Raw genomic sequence first — 13,284 nt, 5'->3', positions numbered from 1 at the left:
GCATCCGATCTAGGTTGGCTCTATCATAAGTATCTAAACATGTTCCATCATTGATCATATGAAAACTCTTATGTATATGTCGAGGTGGGTTTGTTTCTTTCTGATTTTACTTGCCCAGAAGGCCTCAACAATGCGTGTTCAGTTTATAAAGGTAAGGTAGTTGACAAGGAAGATGATTAGATAGGATGAGACTAACCGTTATATCTCAGAGGATGGTAACCTCGTCCTAGGATGGTTACTTCGTCGGGTACTATTCCTGTAGGTCCGAGGGAGGTATGCAAGCCTGGAGGGTAGCTAGCCACCAGGTCCTACAGGAAGGTTTCTTTGTCCTACCAGATACTATTCCGATAGTAACGAAGGAGGTATGTAAGCCCAGAGGGTAGCTAGCCGCCAGAGCCTACGAAGGGATAACAGGTAGAGGAGAGAGAGGTGACCACAGAGAAGAAAGCTTGATTGAAGAGAACTTATATAAATAAAAATGATGGCTTGAGTGAATACATTGAACGTTTTACGATGGGTTAATGATTCTGTTAAATCTAAAAAGACCGGTGAGAGGCACATCCTGTGAGAACGTATTTATTTGTGGTTCAATATATTCCCCTTTACCAACTTTCTTTATTCGTTCAAATTATTTACTGTTTTTATGTTATTTACATGTGCATTATAAAAATTATTTACATAAAAACAAATAAATCAGTACAATGTTTGTATAAAAGAAACATGAGTGGTGCTCCTATTTGACACTGCTTGGAGCTCATCGTCTTGGCGGGAAGTGCTAAAGATGTTAGTACAACCGGTCTCGGTTAGGTAGTGCCGCTACACATATATGGAATTTCTTTAGATTTTCTCTTTTTCCTAGCCTATGACTGGGTGTTTTCTTTCTTTTTTTTATTTGGGCTTTAGACCATTTTCTGTTATAATGTGTATCATAATGGTGGCACTCTCAATCTACAAATGAAGTGTTACTAGTCTTTTGCTCAAATCTACTGCTTAAGCAGTAAATCAATAAAATCAACTTTAGACAAAAAAAATTATGTGATTCATTTAGAAGATCCTATAATGTTTAATTTTTATCAATGTATTATTGAATTCAATATTTTCGAATGATACTCAAAATAGTAAAAGAATGTAATAACATGAATAACGAACACCTCAATTGTTTTTTTAAGTGAAAATAAAGATTCAGTAATTATTTAATATATTTCTTATTTGTCAGTGGTAATATTTTTTTTTTTTTATAGAATGGTAGTGGAAGCAGTGGAAAATGCGTCGGAGGAGGAGGTAAGTTGGCTCATGCTCGGCACGTCCACCGGGAAGTTTGTAATATCCTTGTCGCCTCTTATGACTCTCTATATTCAACTCTTCATCAATACTTGAGGCTAGTTCACCATGACAGGATTGCCAAGGTAAGTAGTTATTAATTCTGTTCTATATTGTTATGTTCATTTTTTTTCAATATTGAAAATAATGATTGATAATAATTCAGTGAACTTGGGCAAGAACTCTTTATTTCAAATTAACACAACCTAAAATACAAAAAATTAAAAATGTGTCAAATTAGAAGTAATTTATTTTAAAATTAAGAAGATCCTGGTTGTATTTGTCTGTATAGGCAGCTGTCTTCTGGCTTCTCTTTACTTATCTGTACTACTGTTTTTTATCAACATCTCGGGACAAAAACTGACCTATCCTGAACATTCTTTGTTTTATCTAAAAAATGAAAATTTAATCATTTTTCATTGTTTTACAGTTGAAAGTATATCAAATCTCACAGCCATATATGTAATTGTGTTGATGCTGCATTTCATTTTAGCTATTATGTTGACCCAATTAAGAGTTTTAAAATTAATATAATATAAACATATATTGATAATTAATTTAAGAATTCTTAACTTGTTAATGGATTTAACATTATTACTTATTAAATGCATTTGAATATATTTTAATAATCGTGGGCCCTTAGTGGGCACATTAAGTGATTCTGGCCCTGTTATATTCTGCTTTTACTCTCTTTGAATTAAATTTATGTCACTTTAATTAGACAGAGGCATTATATATGATAATTTTTTCCAATCACCTTCTTCATGTTTACTATTACAATAATTGGATTAAAACTGTGTTGTTTTAGGACAGTCATAGGACTCTGCTTGCTGCAATTCAGCAACGAACGGCCTTTCTTCATTCCGAAGCACATTGGGAAAGATTAAGGGTAGGTATTACAAGTATACACTGCTATAATTTATAATTGTTTACCAATTTCATACTTAATCAGTTAGTATTATTTTTTTGTACAGATGATGGAGGGTGAAGAAGAATTTGCTACAGTTGCCAATAGTGATATTGCTCAGCTGTGCGCAGAGAACATTGTTTTATGGCATCAGTTCTTGGAGCTTTGTTCTTGTCAACCACCAATCAATCAGCACCTAGCTGCTATCCACCATCATCTCAGGGTATTTATTTTTATTATTTAAGACAAAGAAATATAATCTGGTTTGAGTAAGATTTTGATACTAATTTAGTAATTTAGGGTTTGTTATATGAAGTGAAAATTAATCTGTAAGGTAAAAATCATCATTTAAATACAGGTTAAAAGGTTCGCAGAGGGATTCTTTGTTCTGGATAACCCTCGTCAATCTGCTGCTGGTTGTTATGACCAGAACTATCAGACCTATCTTGCTGTCTCCGAGCTGGCCAAAAGGAGGTATAAATATATGTTGTTATTTAACTTATTTTTAATTAGTATAGTCTTACTATTATTATTATTATTATTAAAACACAGCTATTCAATAAATTACCGTTGATTTCATTTTAATAACTAATTTTTTGTAATCATTATTACGTGGAGGACGAAAAAAGTTAATGATATAAAGTTTTAGTAAATTGTTAATAAGACTTCAATTCTGTAATACTTTATTATTGTAATTTACTGGTTTAATAAATAATTAATTTTATTGAATTCCATCTACTACTCTTGAGCATGCCTAAACTAATATTTTTCTTGACATTAAAAATTCAAAAATTATTTTAAAAACGGCTTGCTTAATTTGGCCCACAATTTGAGAAAAGTCGCGAATTTGTATAATAACTCAATACCAATTTCATAAAATCCTCTTCTTTTCTTGTGTATACACAAAAGTATTTTCCTTGACTTGCCTATATTTCAGAAACAGCTCATCTAAGATATTTTATTATTGTCACCTTGAAATATCGGTACACCTAATTGAAATCGTGAGGGAGCTATACCAACCTATATACTTGGCACAAGGTTTTTTCAAACTGTCTCTTATTTAATTTTGGATTGACAAAACTTTTTCTAAGGATAGGGAAAATAATTAAAAACACTCAAGTTTGGCTATCAAGTATTGATTACATCATAATCTAGTTTTATGAAACCCATAAATTTTTGTTTGATAATTTCATTCACTGTAAGACTTTTATTTCATTGTTATTTTAAGTTTTAAAACCAATGTATTCTCTTCTAGATACTTGAGTTTGCTACCACAATTACCAGTTCACTGCCCTCAGCTGGATGGCGATGTAAACACACTTCCGGTAATCTTTGAGGACCAGTACCAAGATGTTGCTGAATTTGCTAGGAGAAGATCAGCTGCACGGAAAGCTGGTTCAGGTACAGTTTTCACTTCAGTTTGATTCAAAAGCTTGTTTGAAAAAACTAACAAAAAGTTTATTTATTTTTATATGAAATCACATGTTTTATTTTATAACTAATGCTTTCTCTTATACTCAAATATTCTGAAGTTTACTGATAATAAATTTAAATGTTTAATTTTACCATATGTACTAATATTGAATTAATAAAACTTATAGTCAGATGTATCACTATTTAGTTACTGAATTCCCAAATCATAGATCCATTCCTGGCAAGCTGTGGCCTGGAAGAAAAACCTGAAACAACTGGCCCTAACCCTGGCACGCTCCAAATGGCACAAGCTGAAGATTGTTCATGTGGAATTTCAGCTATACTACAAGCTAGATCGAAGCAGAGTTCAGCCTCACAAAGTAAGAATAACATGGTTGTGTTAATAAAAAGGATACTTTTCAGATTTTATTTGTTCAATTTTAACAAATTAATTTATAAATATCTATTTTGAACTGATAGGCCTTCATAAATTTTTCTCTTTATCCCATTGATTCTTAGTAATTCCAAAAATTTATGTTATTAGTGAAAGAAATAATAATAGTAATTAAAATTATTGAATATTAAAAAGTTTTAGTTGTATTTAATTGGCAATATATTATAGCCCAGAGAAATGTGATGGTATATGGATTGTCCAGAGTGTAACTCCAGTTTGCCAGATTTACTACCTAACCAATTACTTTACTTGCTTTACTACCTAACCAATTACTTTACCTGATTTACTACCTAACCAATCTACTAACCTCCCTTGTTGGTATCCAACACTTTGTTATTGTTGCCTATCTGCATTCATAGACATCATCTAGAGCTATATTACTCTATACTATAGTATATATAACCAAAATTATAACTTGTTTTTAGGAGGTGGTGTCTGGTCTGATTATGAGGCGAGACAGAATGGTGCAAATACTTGGGGGCTAGCTCCTGGGGCACGTCATAGTAAGTCATTGGACCACCTCCTCAGGGCCCCAGTTGCTGTAGCGCTTCACCATGGCCATACCACCATGGTCAAGAGGTCACTTTAGATTTATTCACTCATATAGAAAGTAATCTTAGGATCTATATTTTCACTTTAAGATTGATTAAACTGTTTGATAGGGTTAAAGTTTATAGTTTTCATTTGAATAATATAAAAAACAAATTGGTAGGTATTAATCCTCTGACAATTGTTGGTTGTAACCTATTCTATAACCTTCCTTGTTTATTTGTGTATAATTTTTATATACACAAATGTTGTTATGTCCATTCTTGTTTTTTTTTAGGCAAAAGAACTATTAAACTTAGGTAATTGCCCACTTTGAACAAAAGTGGTTAAAGGTGATTTACTGACTGTGGGAAGTTGTTTAAAACTGACAAGCTGAAAAATGCTAACTTTAAACATTTTGTATTTCACTCTTAAACATTATATTTAATCATGGTTATAATGTTGTTGACTCTTGCAGTGGTGTATATGTACTTAAAATGTACTTAAAGACTATGGAGTTCTACTAAATGGCAAAATAAAAAACCTTCAGAAATACTTGCATGACAATTCTTAGGGACTTAATTATGCTGAAGTAATATTATTATAATTGCATAATAACTAAATAAATTAAACTTTCAAAATCTATGTATAGACAATATATTATAAAAGAGTCAGTGGTTGAGGTTCATCCTGGCCTCCTAATTCCCCGACCCCCAAGTTCAACTCTAGGGTTGGTTGACAATCCTGGGCCACACACTCCCCCTACAAAGTGGTTAGCTCATCCTTCAATTGGTTAGGAGAAAAAAACTAGTGGTTAACTGTGATTCTGGTCAGATCTGGCCCTTACTTAACTATTATTCAAGAAACAGTACTTCCTTACCAAGTACTGAACCCTAGAGGCTTCATAGATTTTACAGATTTCTTCTATTTTTTATTTATTTATTTTTTTAGATGTAGTATTTCTAATTAATTAAAGTGTTTAAGTTATAATTATTTTAATATTTATCATTTATTCATTTTATGAATGCATCTACCCATAGAGGGTATTTAGAATAATAATTGTTTATGATCTCTAGGGAAACTAGTCATGAACAGCAAGCCGTGCTTCTTGGTAGAGGAGAATCTAGAACACTTCCTATTCGGGGGAAAATGAAGAAGAAAAAAACCCTGTCACAGGCCAATAATTCAATAGCGAATGATAGGGGAAAGGTTTGCAATGGAAGAAGCAGTGGTCCCAATCGAGGGAAGCAGCATTTCTCCACGCTGCCAACCAGAAGGAGGGCCCGGCAACAATCTCCAGCACTACTTCATAATGGGCTTCCAGGTAGTCAACACTTATTTTTCAATTAGAAATCTCCTATAATATATATTAAAGTGGTATTTTACATCTATATTAAAATAAAACATTCAAAATATTGACTGTTATCGATAAAACAAAATAAAAAAAAGAAACATTTTTCATAAAATAGGATTAATATTGACCAATTTAAATGTGTGACTTAAGTATAACAAAAATATTATTGTTTTAGTGTATCAAAAATATGACTTAAAAGGAATATAACTTGTGTTTTAATTTATATGTTATTAATTATTTACAATTTATTGATACTTTCTTTGCTGGATAGGTTTATTATAAATATTAATTTGTGTTTGAATGCATTAAATTTTAAATAATATTTATTTAGCCTTCTTATTTTTTAATAGTAAATTTGAATATTTTGAATTATAAAATTCTCAAGGTCAACAGAATGATGGCTTCCTTTAAAAACATTTATGTCTTGGCCAGAATTTGTTTGAGTGTGTACATTTGCAGTCAAAGCCTATAAGACTTAATGATTTGTAACTGAAGTTTGTAGAAAACTCATAGAATATATAGTACTTAATTTTAAACATAAATTTGTTACAAACTATTGATAAAAGTTGAAAAAAACTTAGTTGTTGACTAGATAGTTAGGTTCATTCGAATTTGCAGAACTAAAGACTTCAGATTGAAAAAAACAAAACACTTTCACTCTATTTGAACCCTATTGGACAGCAAATCACAGATAAATAGTGTATCCATTCCAATTGTAGATCAAATATTTGTTGACAGGAGTGAGCTCAGAGAATGTTGTCCTTGCCTTTCAAAATAAAAATAAAAAACCTAATAAGTTACATCTCAAGTTTGTTGGTTTATTGTTATTTGTTTGATATTCAATGTTATAGAAAGTGGAAGTAACAGGCTAATCAGTGATAAAAACCAGCTGCAACCTGAGGAGGCCATCAGCAATCAGCGCCTAGAGTCGAGCGCCAGCGTGCCACAGCGCTTGAGTGATACACAGCAGGTACAGACAGGAGAACATCGTCGAAACCAGCCTACTGGATCTATGCCAAACCTTGCTTCTAGTCCGCTGTCTTCTTCCTCTTCATCAGACATCACTTCAGAGCGCTCTGGTTGGGTGTCATCACATCGTTCCAGCCCTTCATCCAGTCCACCTCCTGGTGAGGCTCTTTATTGTTTGCATTGACAATAAGTTTGTATCTTAGGAATTTTGTTTAAACAACATTTGTATTTAAAGCTCTGTGGTTCACCGAAACCATGGTCACCAAAAGCTTCGACAACTATTCAGTCTGCTACAACTATTCTTTTCAAATGGTAACAGAAATGAATGCTGTCCGCAAATGGTACTTTCACACATGAAATTTGGCATGCTCAATGCTATTATTAAAAATATTGCTGCTGTATGAAACTTATATTGCTATGGGTTTAAAATTTTTACCTGATCTAAAAAAAAAAAGATAATGACGGGGTTGGATGGTTATTAAATTGATAGATAGTGCCATCTTTTAATAAATCCTAACAACAGTAGCTGTAAGCTCATCATGCCTAAACGATGACAGACTGAAACGGAACCAAATTTGTTCCTTGATGTTAGAAATATAAAATGTGAACGGAAATTTTTGATTTTGAGGACAAATTTTTCTCACTTCTTACATGAATACTTAGCTTCTCTATCTTTGGTAGTGAGGAAACAAAAATTATGTCTGATGCTTATTTTTATTGTTGACTTATAATGATTTTTATTTAGGAAGTGATAATGGTGTCAAAGAGGATGATTGGAATACAGACCATACCTATGAAGAGGTCCGTCTTCCCCCTCCTTCAGAATTCCGGGATCCTCCGCCTCCTGAGCCTTTCAGAGATCCACCTCCATTGAACCCTCCCTCGACAGAGGAAGAGAAGCCTGGGGTACAACCTATAGATAACCTCCTCTACCATGTATACGAGAGCGTCAGGCAGAGGCACCCTTCAGCTCCAGAGTTAGTAATCTTTATTTGCAAATTATTTTGATTGAAATTGTGCCCCACAGTCAGTACAATAATTCTTAAAGTTATTCATTATTTAAGGATAACTGTATTTACTTAAATATAGGTTAAAGTTTTTTTCCAAAATTTTGTCAGGTAAAATGGAAGGTTGACCTATTTTCATAATAGATCTAAACCAATTTGAGTTCAACCAAACTCAGAACTTTTATGTCACTTCATAGCTTATTTTTGTGATGACAGACTGGATTCAGTTTATATTAATAATAAGGTGTAGATAGCTGACCGTAGATTAATAATTGGAGAAGATAGTTGTGGGGTGCGGTCAGCAAAAAGAAAATAAATAAACAAAAAATTATTTATTCATGCCGACATTCAACCTGAGCTAAAACTGGTTTAGCTAGAACCCCTTGCTACCAACTCCCTGATGAAGACCTAAAACTCAAGTCGAAACGTCTGCATGAATAAATAATGTTTTGTTTATTTAAGGTTATTTTTGCTGACCGCTTATCGGTGGCTTATTTTTGAGAGTTGGTCTATATTCAGTAAAGTTATTTGCTTGCAGAAAGTTATTTTTGAACAATTAGTTGAAGAAATTCTTTGTTCTAAAAAACTATTTTTTTATTGCAGGGTATGACTGCAAAATATAAAGTTAAGAAATGTCGCCTCAGCATAGTCTCATTGACTGATCCTAAAGATCCACAAAAATATATATCATTAATAGTCAAGAAAAAGAGTTGTATATATGTGTGTATATATACATTTTTTTTTTTTTTTTTGGTTGGCTCTACAGACATTGTAAATGTTTGGCCGCATGGATCAGCCTTCTCCACGGCTGCCTATCTTAGGCTACTGCTTTCCAGTTGGCTGCATGTAGCTCTTTTGCATCTTTGTTGATTCTGTCTAACATTACAGATAGACTCAGAAACTTAATAGAATGTCAATACAAGCTAGCATAATGTTCCAATGACGAGGCCAAGAAATTAACCATTTTAAAAGCGTAAGGAAACCCTTGAAAATATTCTAAGGTGCATTCATAGATTACAAATAACATGATTGTTCTGCACTCACTCAATATGAAACATTCATGACCCACTAACAGAGGAAATATGACTGAAAATGCTTTAACAGCTTTATTGAAAAAAATCAGTGGAGGTCAAGTGGGTGAAAGGGCACTTGGGCGTAGATGGTAACGAAAGCGCAAACTCATTGGTAAAAGAGGCGGTCAGCAAGGATCCTATCTCCTATATCAAAAATATCATCACCAATGAGCTCGCTGCTATCTGGAACACAATGTAAAAACTTCAAATAAATCACCTAGTCTTCACAAATACATTTTACGAATAAAATTATATAATCACAAAGAAATACATAGCACAGAATACACATTGACACAATTCCTTATAAAACATGGCAACTCAAAACATTATTTGAAAAGATTTAATATTAAGTGCACGATGTCAGACATATACTTTATGAATAGAAACTATATGACCAACCGAGATTTCAGTTAGTACAAGATTGTTTACTATATTTGTTATTACGTTGTTAATACAGCATTGTCAATACAATGCTAATATATTATAAACAATGTAACAGACTAGGAGAGGAAAAGATGGTCGGGGGTGCTAACTATCATTCAGAGAAAAAATAAATAATAGACTAACAAATTTGGAAATATACATAACAATGAAATGAAAATATAAACTGGTTGATTGATAACTATGGAAAAAAGACAGTAGTAGATTGATAAGATTGTTATTTAAAAATCAGTGGTCTTGTGGATTTTTGTTGATTACTCACATTTATATGTATTTATATATATATATTAGTTCAAAGAGAATTTTAAATTTATAGTTATTTAATTATTACTATGTACAAGATTGTTGGAAATTTCTATGCTTTCATTCCGTTATGATTAACTATATTTATTTTATATAAATTTTATAAGATTTCGTATTGACTGCCATTATCTTAATTAACCCTCTCTATCATCTCATCTTACAGAAGTAGCGAGAGGAGCCCGGCCAAACAAGAAGAGAACATGTGTGAATGTTATGATAGTGGAAAACGTCTTGTTCTTAGTATAGATATGGAAGATACCACCTTTCATAAATCAAAAGAAGAATTTAAGAAACAAATTAATTTTACTGGAATGATATATAGGTAGGATTTTTATTATTACTTAATTGTATGTTCTGTCTTTTTTTTTTTATTAGTTTTTACCTTTTGTTTAACAACCATTATTTATTTTTATTCTCAAGGTGTATAAAGATTAACATCAACGACAGCTTTAAGGTATTAATTCTTTAGCTGCTAATCTATAGGGTGCTTACAGCAAAATGTACTTGATTTTGTCTGAGGTCTATAGTTGTATAAATAATTAGTAATATATGGCCTTTTCATGATCCTAAAGCTTGATTTTTTTTTCTCTTCACTACCAAGGCTAATAAAAATTTGTTTCACACAGGGAAAAAAATTATGACGTATCTTAACAATTGACATTGCTATATCTTAATTTTTTTATTATTCAAAAAAATAATTTTAGCTTTAAAGAATTTTGAAGTAATCTTTACTTTTAAATCAGCTCTTTAAATATAAACATTTCTTTGTATATGTTCTATAACATCTGTTATAATAATAAGTAAAAATTATGTTTTGTTATAGAGGAAATAAATGTAAATTTTTATGTATGAACAGCTACTAGTATAAACTTGTGCCTAAATTGTATACATTTATGCCTTAATTAAATCTACTACAAGAAACCTGCCTGAGTTACTTTTTCCGATACTGAAAAGCAATGCAAATATAAAAATTTAGGAAATATTTTTTCTTCTTTATATTATGTTCTTCAACGAAATGATGGTTGAGGTAATTTTCAGAAATAAACGCACAATAGTGTAAAACTATATAATGAATTCTGACATTTCGTTAAGATTAAGATTTAAAATGTATAAACATAATAACATATAAACAGATGTAATGAAAGAATATTCAAGAAAAATTTAATATAAAAAGTAAAACTTATTTATAAATCAACTTCTACTCAAAATATTATAAAACTTTGAGTGCTAACTTTTGGATGTATGTGATCAAGTATAAGAATCCTTATATTAAAAAATAAAATTGATTATAGCTTTACTTTGTACTTAACTATATTAGTGTTTTCTTATTTTTAGTAACTATAATTTTTATTATTCCTTATGTGTTGCTGCTAGTGATGCGCCTACATTGGTATCGACCTTGCCGTACTTCCAGATCCCAGAAGACGAGAGGGTTCTCAGTCCAGAGGGTGTCCATCTCATTGTCTGTGTTCATGGCCTAGACGGCAACTCAGCTGACCTTCGGCTTGTCAAGACTTACCTAGAGCTCGGTCTCCCAGGTGCTAGGCTGGATTTTTTAATGTCTCAGGGAAATCAGGCAAGTTCATGGGCTGATGATTCTTTAAACAAATTTCAATTATTAAGAGACTCAAAACACTAATCCTAAATACAAAATAAGAATAAAATTTTAGTTGGTTTGGATTAATTTATAATGTCCACAAGCTTTTAATGATTGTTTTCCATATTAAATTTATTTTTTATTTTCAGTATTAAATTTATTTGACTATTCGTGTCTATCACGGTATGTGTTCAGTCCAGGCAACGATTTTAGAGTTGTGCTAATATCAGAAGGCCTTGGACTGTATGCATTCAATAAGGTTAGGTTAGCTGGATAGGAAGATTGGAAGTGGTGCAGAGTAATCTAAAAACCACTTACGAACATTGAGTTTTAAGGGTATGCGCCTTAAATCCCTGTAGAATGGCATCTGCACTTTAGGGTATTCACTTACAGTTGTTTAAAGGATAGTAAGTTCTAAAGGTACTCATTTTAGATTCTTACAGGACAGTAACTGCTCTGTAGAGTATTCACCTACAATCTTGTAGAGGATAGTAAGCTTTAAAAGTATTCACTTTAGGTCCTAGAAAACAGAGAATGCTGAGTGATACTACCCTCAGTTATGTCCTAAGGTATTGAGGTTAGAAGAGAATAACAGAAATAACACCAGTTTTTACACAAAACTGTATGTTACAATTATCTGATCCACTAGCATATGTTCTTTCATTCACTGTTTTATTCAGGGTTAGTGAATTGATTTTAATAGTTGTGTTTTGAGTAGTGATCTCTTTGGCCGTGATGGTAAAGAGGATATTGAAAGTCACTGCATGTAAGAAACTAGCTTTTAGTATATCAGAAAACTCTAATTTATGAATATAAATTAATCAGAATAAGAATACATTTATGAATATAAAAATGTGTTACATCACCAAATTTAATGTACATATAAAAAATTAACATACCACAATTGTATTGTTGTTCATGTCTTGGCCTGTAGGTTGAGCCAGATCAGACTGTAAAGGCTCTTGCAGGTTACTGCAAGTCCATTATACCATATTTTTCTATTTTAATATGTTGAAGTTCTAATTAACTATTCTATAACTTATTAATTATTGAAGTTCTAACTAACTATGAATAAGTCAATGGAGCCTATATTAACTTTTGAGTGCAGTAGACTCATATTAATGTGTAACTGATGTGATTGACATTCAAGAATTTTTTGAAATCATGAATTATTTCAACGAGAATATTATTCATTTTATGAATGTGGATGAGATAGCCTAATAAGTTGAAGAGCGTTCAGTGGTTCTTTTTCCTAAACAAACTTATCCGGTATCCCAGCTTAACATAATCAAGCATTTGTTGCATCCTATTGACCATCTAAGACAAAATATCTTCAAGTCTGAGAATTTACCTTCTTCAATTTTATGTAGATAAGTAATTGTTGCTGGAATGATATATTTTTAAATCAGTTATATTCTTAAGAGCTTTAAACTAGTGGACATTACTAAGATAAAACACTTCAAAACAAAAATAACAATTATTTGTTATTTATGTGTATATTTAACATATTCATTTATAGGAACCGTTTTATTAATTGTATGCATCTGGCTTTCTCTTTGCTAAAGTTATGAGTGTGTGAGACCATGTGCTGTTGAGAATGATCCATTCCCTTAAAGGGTTTAGAAATATGAGTAAAGTGGTATATTATAAATATAGGAAAAGAACTGTAGTTGAGAGGGGTAAGTCAAAGGTTTGCTATAGTTGTTTACTGAAATTTTGTAATGAAGAAATTATGGCTGTTACAGATATGAATTTGAGTTGAGTCGAATAAAATATGATGTTAGTAAAATCTTTGCTTGCTATAGTGAATATATGTGGTTAGCCCCTGGGCTGCATTCCTCCTGTTCCACTCTCAGCACCATAGGTCTAGGTAGACATATTACCTCCTGCTTGAATGCTAGTCATAGAGAAAGAGGGA

The 13,284-nt window shown here is 31.8% G+C and overlaps 1 protein-coding gene across 5 annotated transcripts in view; it reads left to right on the top strand.

The window, feature by feature from the left end:
- The window catches only part of LOC106689054 (protein FAM135A), a 53,033-nt gene that overhangs the window by 29,251 nt on the left and 10,498 nt on the right, over positions 1–13,284 (top strand). For all 5 annotated transcript variants that reach the window (XM_014433812.2, XM_014433811.2, XM_014433809.2 and 2 more), the window contains 12 exons: positions 1,242–1,406; positions 2,129–2,209; positions 2,295–2,450; positions 2,586–2,701; positions 3,483–3,628; positions 3,871–4,020; positions 4,520–4,673; positions 5,699–5,946; positions 6,828–7,103; positions 7,691–7,922; positions 9,933–10,091; positions 11,144–11,345. In XM_014433812.2, the coding sequence (XP_014289298.1) occupies positions 1,242–1,406; positions 2,129–2,209; positions 2,295–2,450; positions 2,586–2,701; positions 3,483–3,628; positions 3,871–4,020; positions 4,520–4,673; positions 5,699–5,946; positions 6,828–7,103; positions 7,691–7,922; positions 9,933–10,091; positions 11,144–11,345 (2,085 nt within the window). The remainder of the gene's footprint in view (positions 1–1,241; positions 1,407–2,128; positions 2,210–2,294; positions 2,451–2,585; positions 2,702–3,482; positions 3,629–3,870; positions 4,021–4,519; positions 4,674–5,698; positions 5,947–6,827; positions 7,104–7,690; positions 7,923–9,932; positions 10,092–11,143; positions 11,346–13,284) is intronic.

This window comes from Halyomorpha halys, unplaced genomic scaffold (assembly GCF_000696795.3).
Source record: "Halyomorpha halys isolate HHAL.00 unplaced genomic scaffold, Hhal_1.1 Scaffold1271.1, whole genome shotgun sequence".
Taxonomy (NCBI): Eukaryota; Metazoa; Arthropoda; class Insecta; order Hemiptera; family Pentatomidae; genus Halyomorpha; species Halyomorpha halys.
Note: the sequence above shows the minus strand (reverse complement) of the source record. Positions and strands in the feature narration are given on the sequence as shown.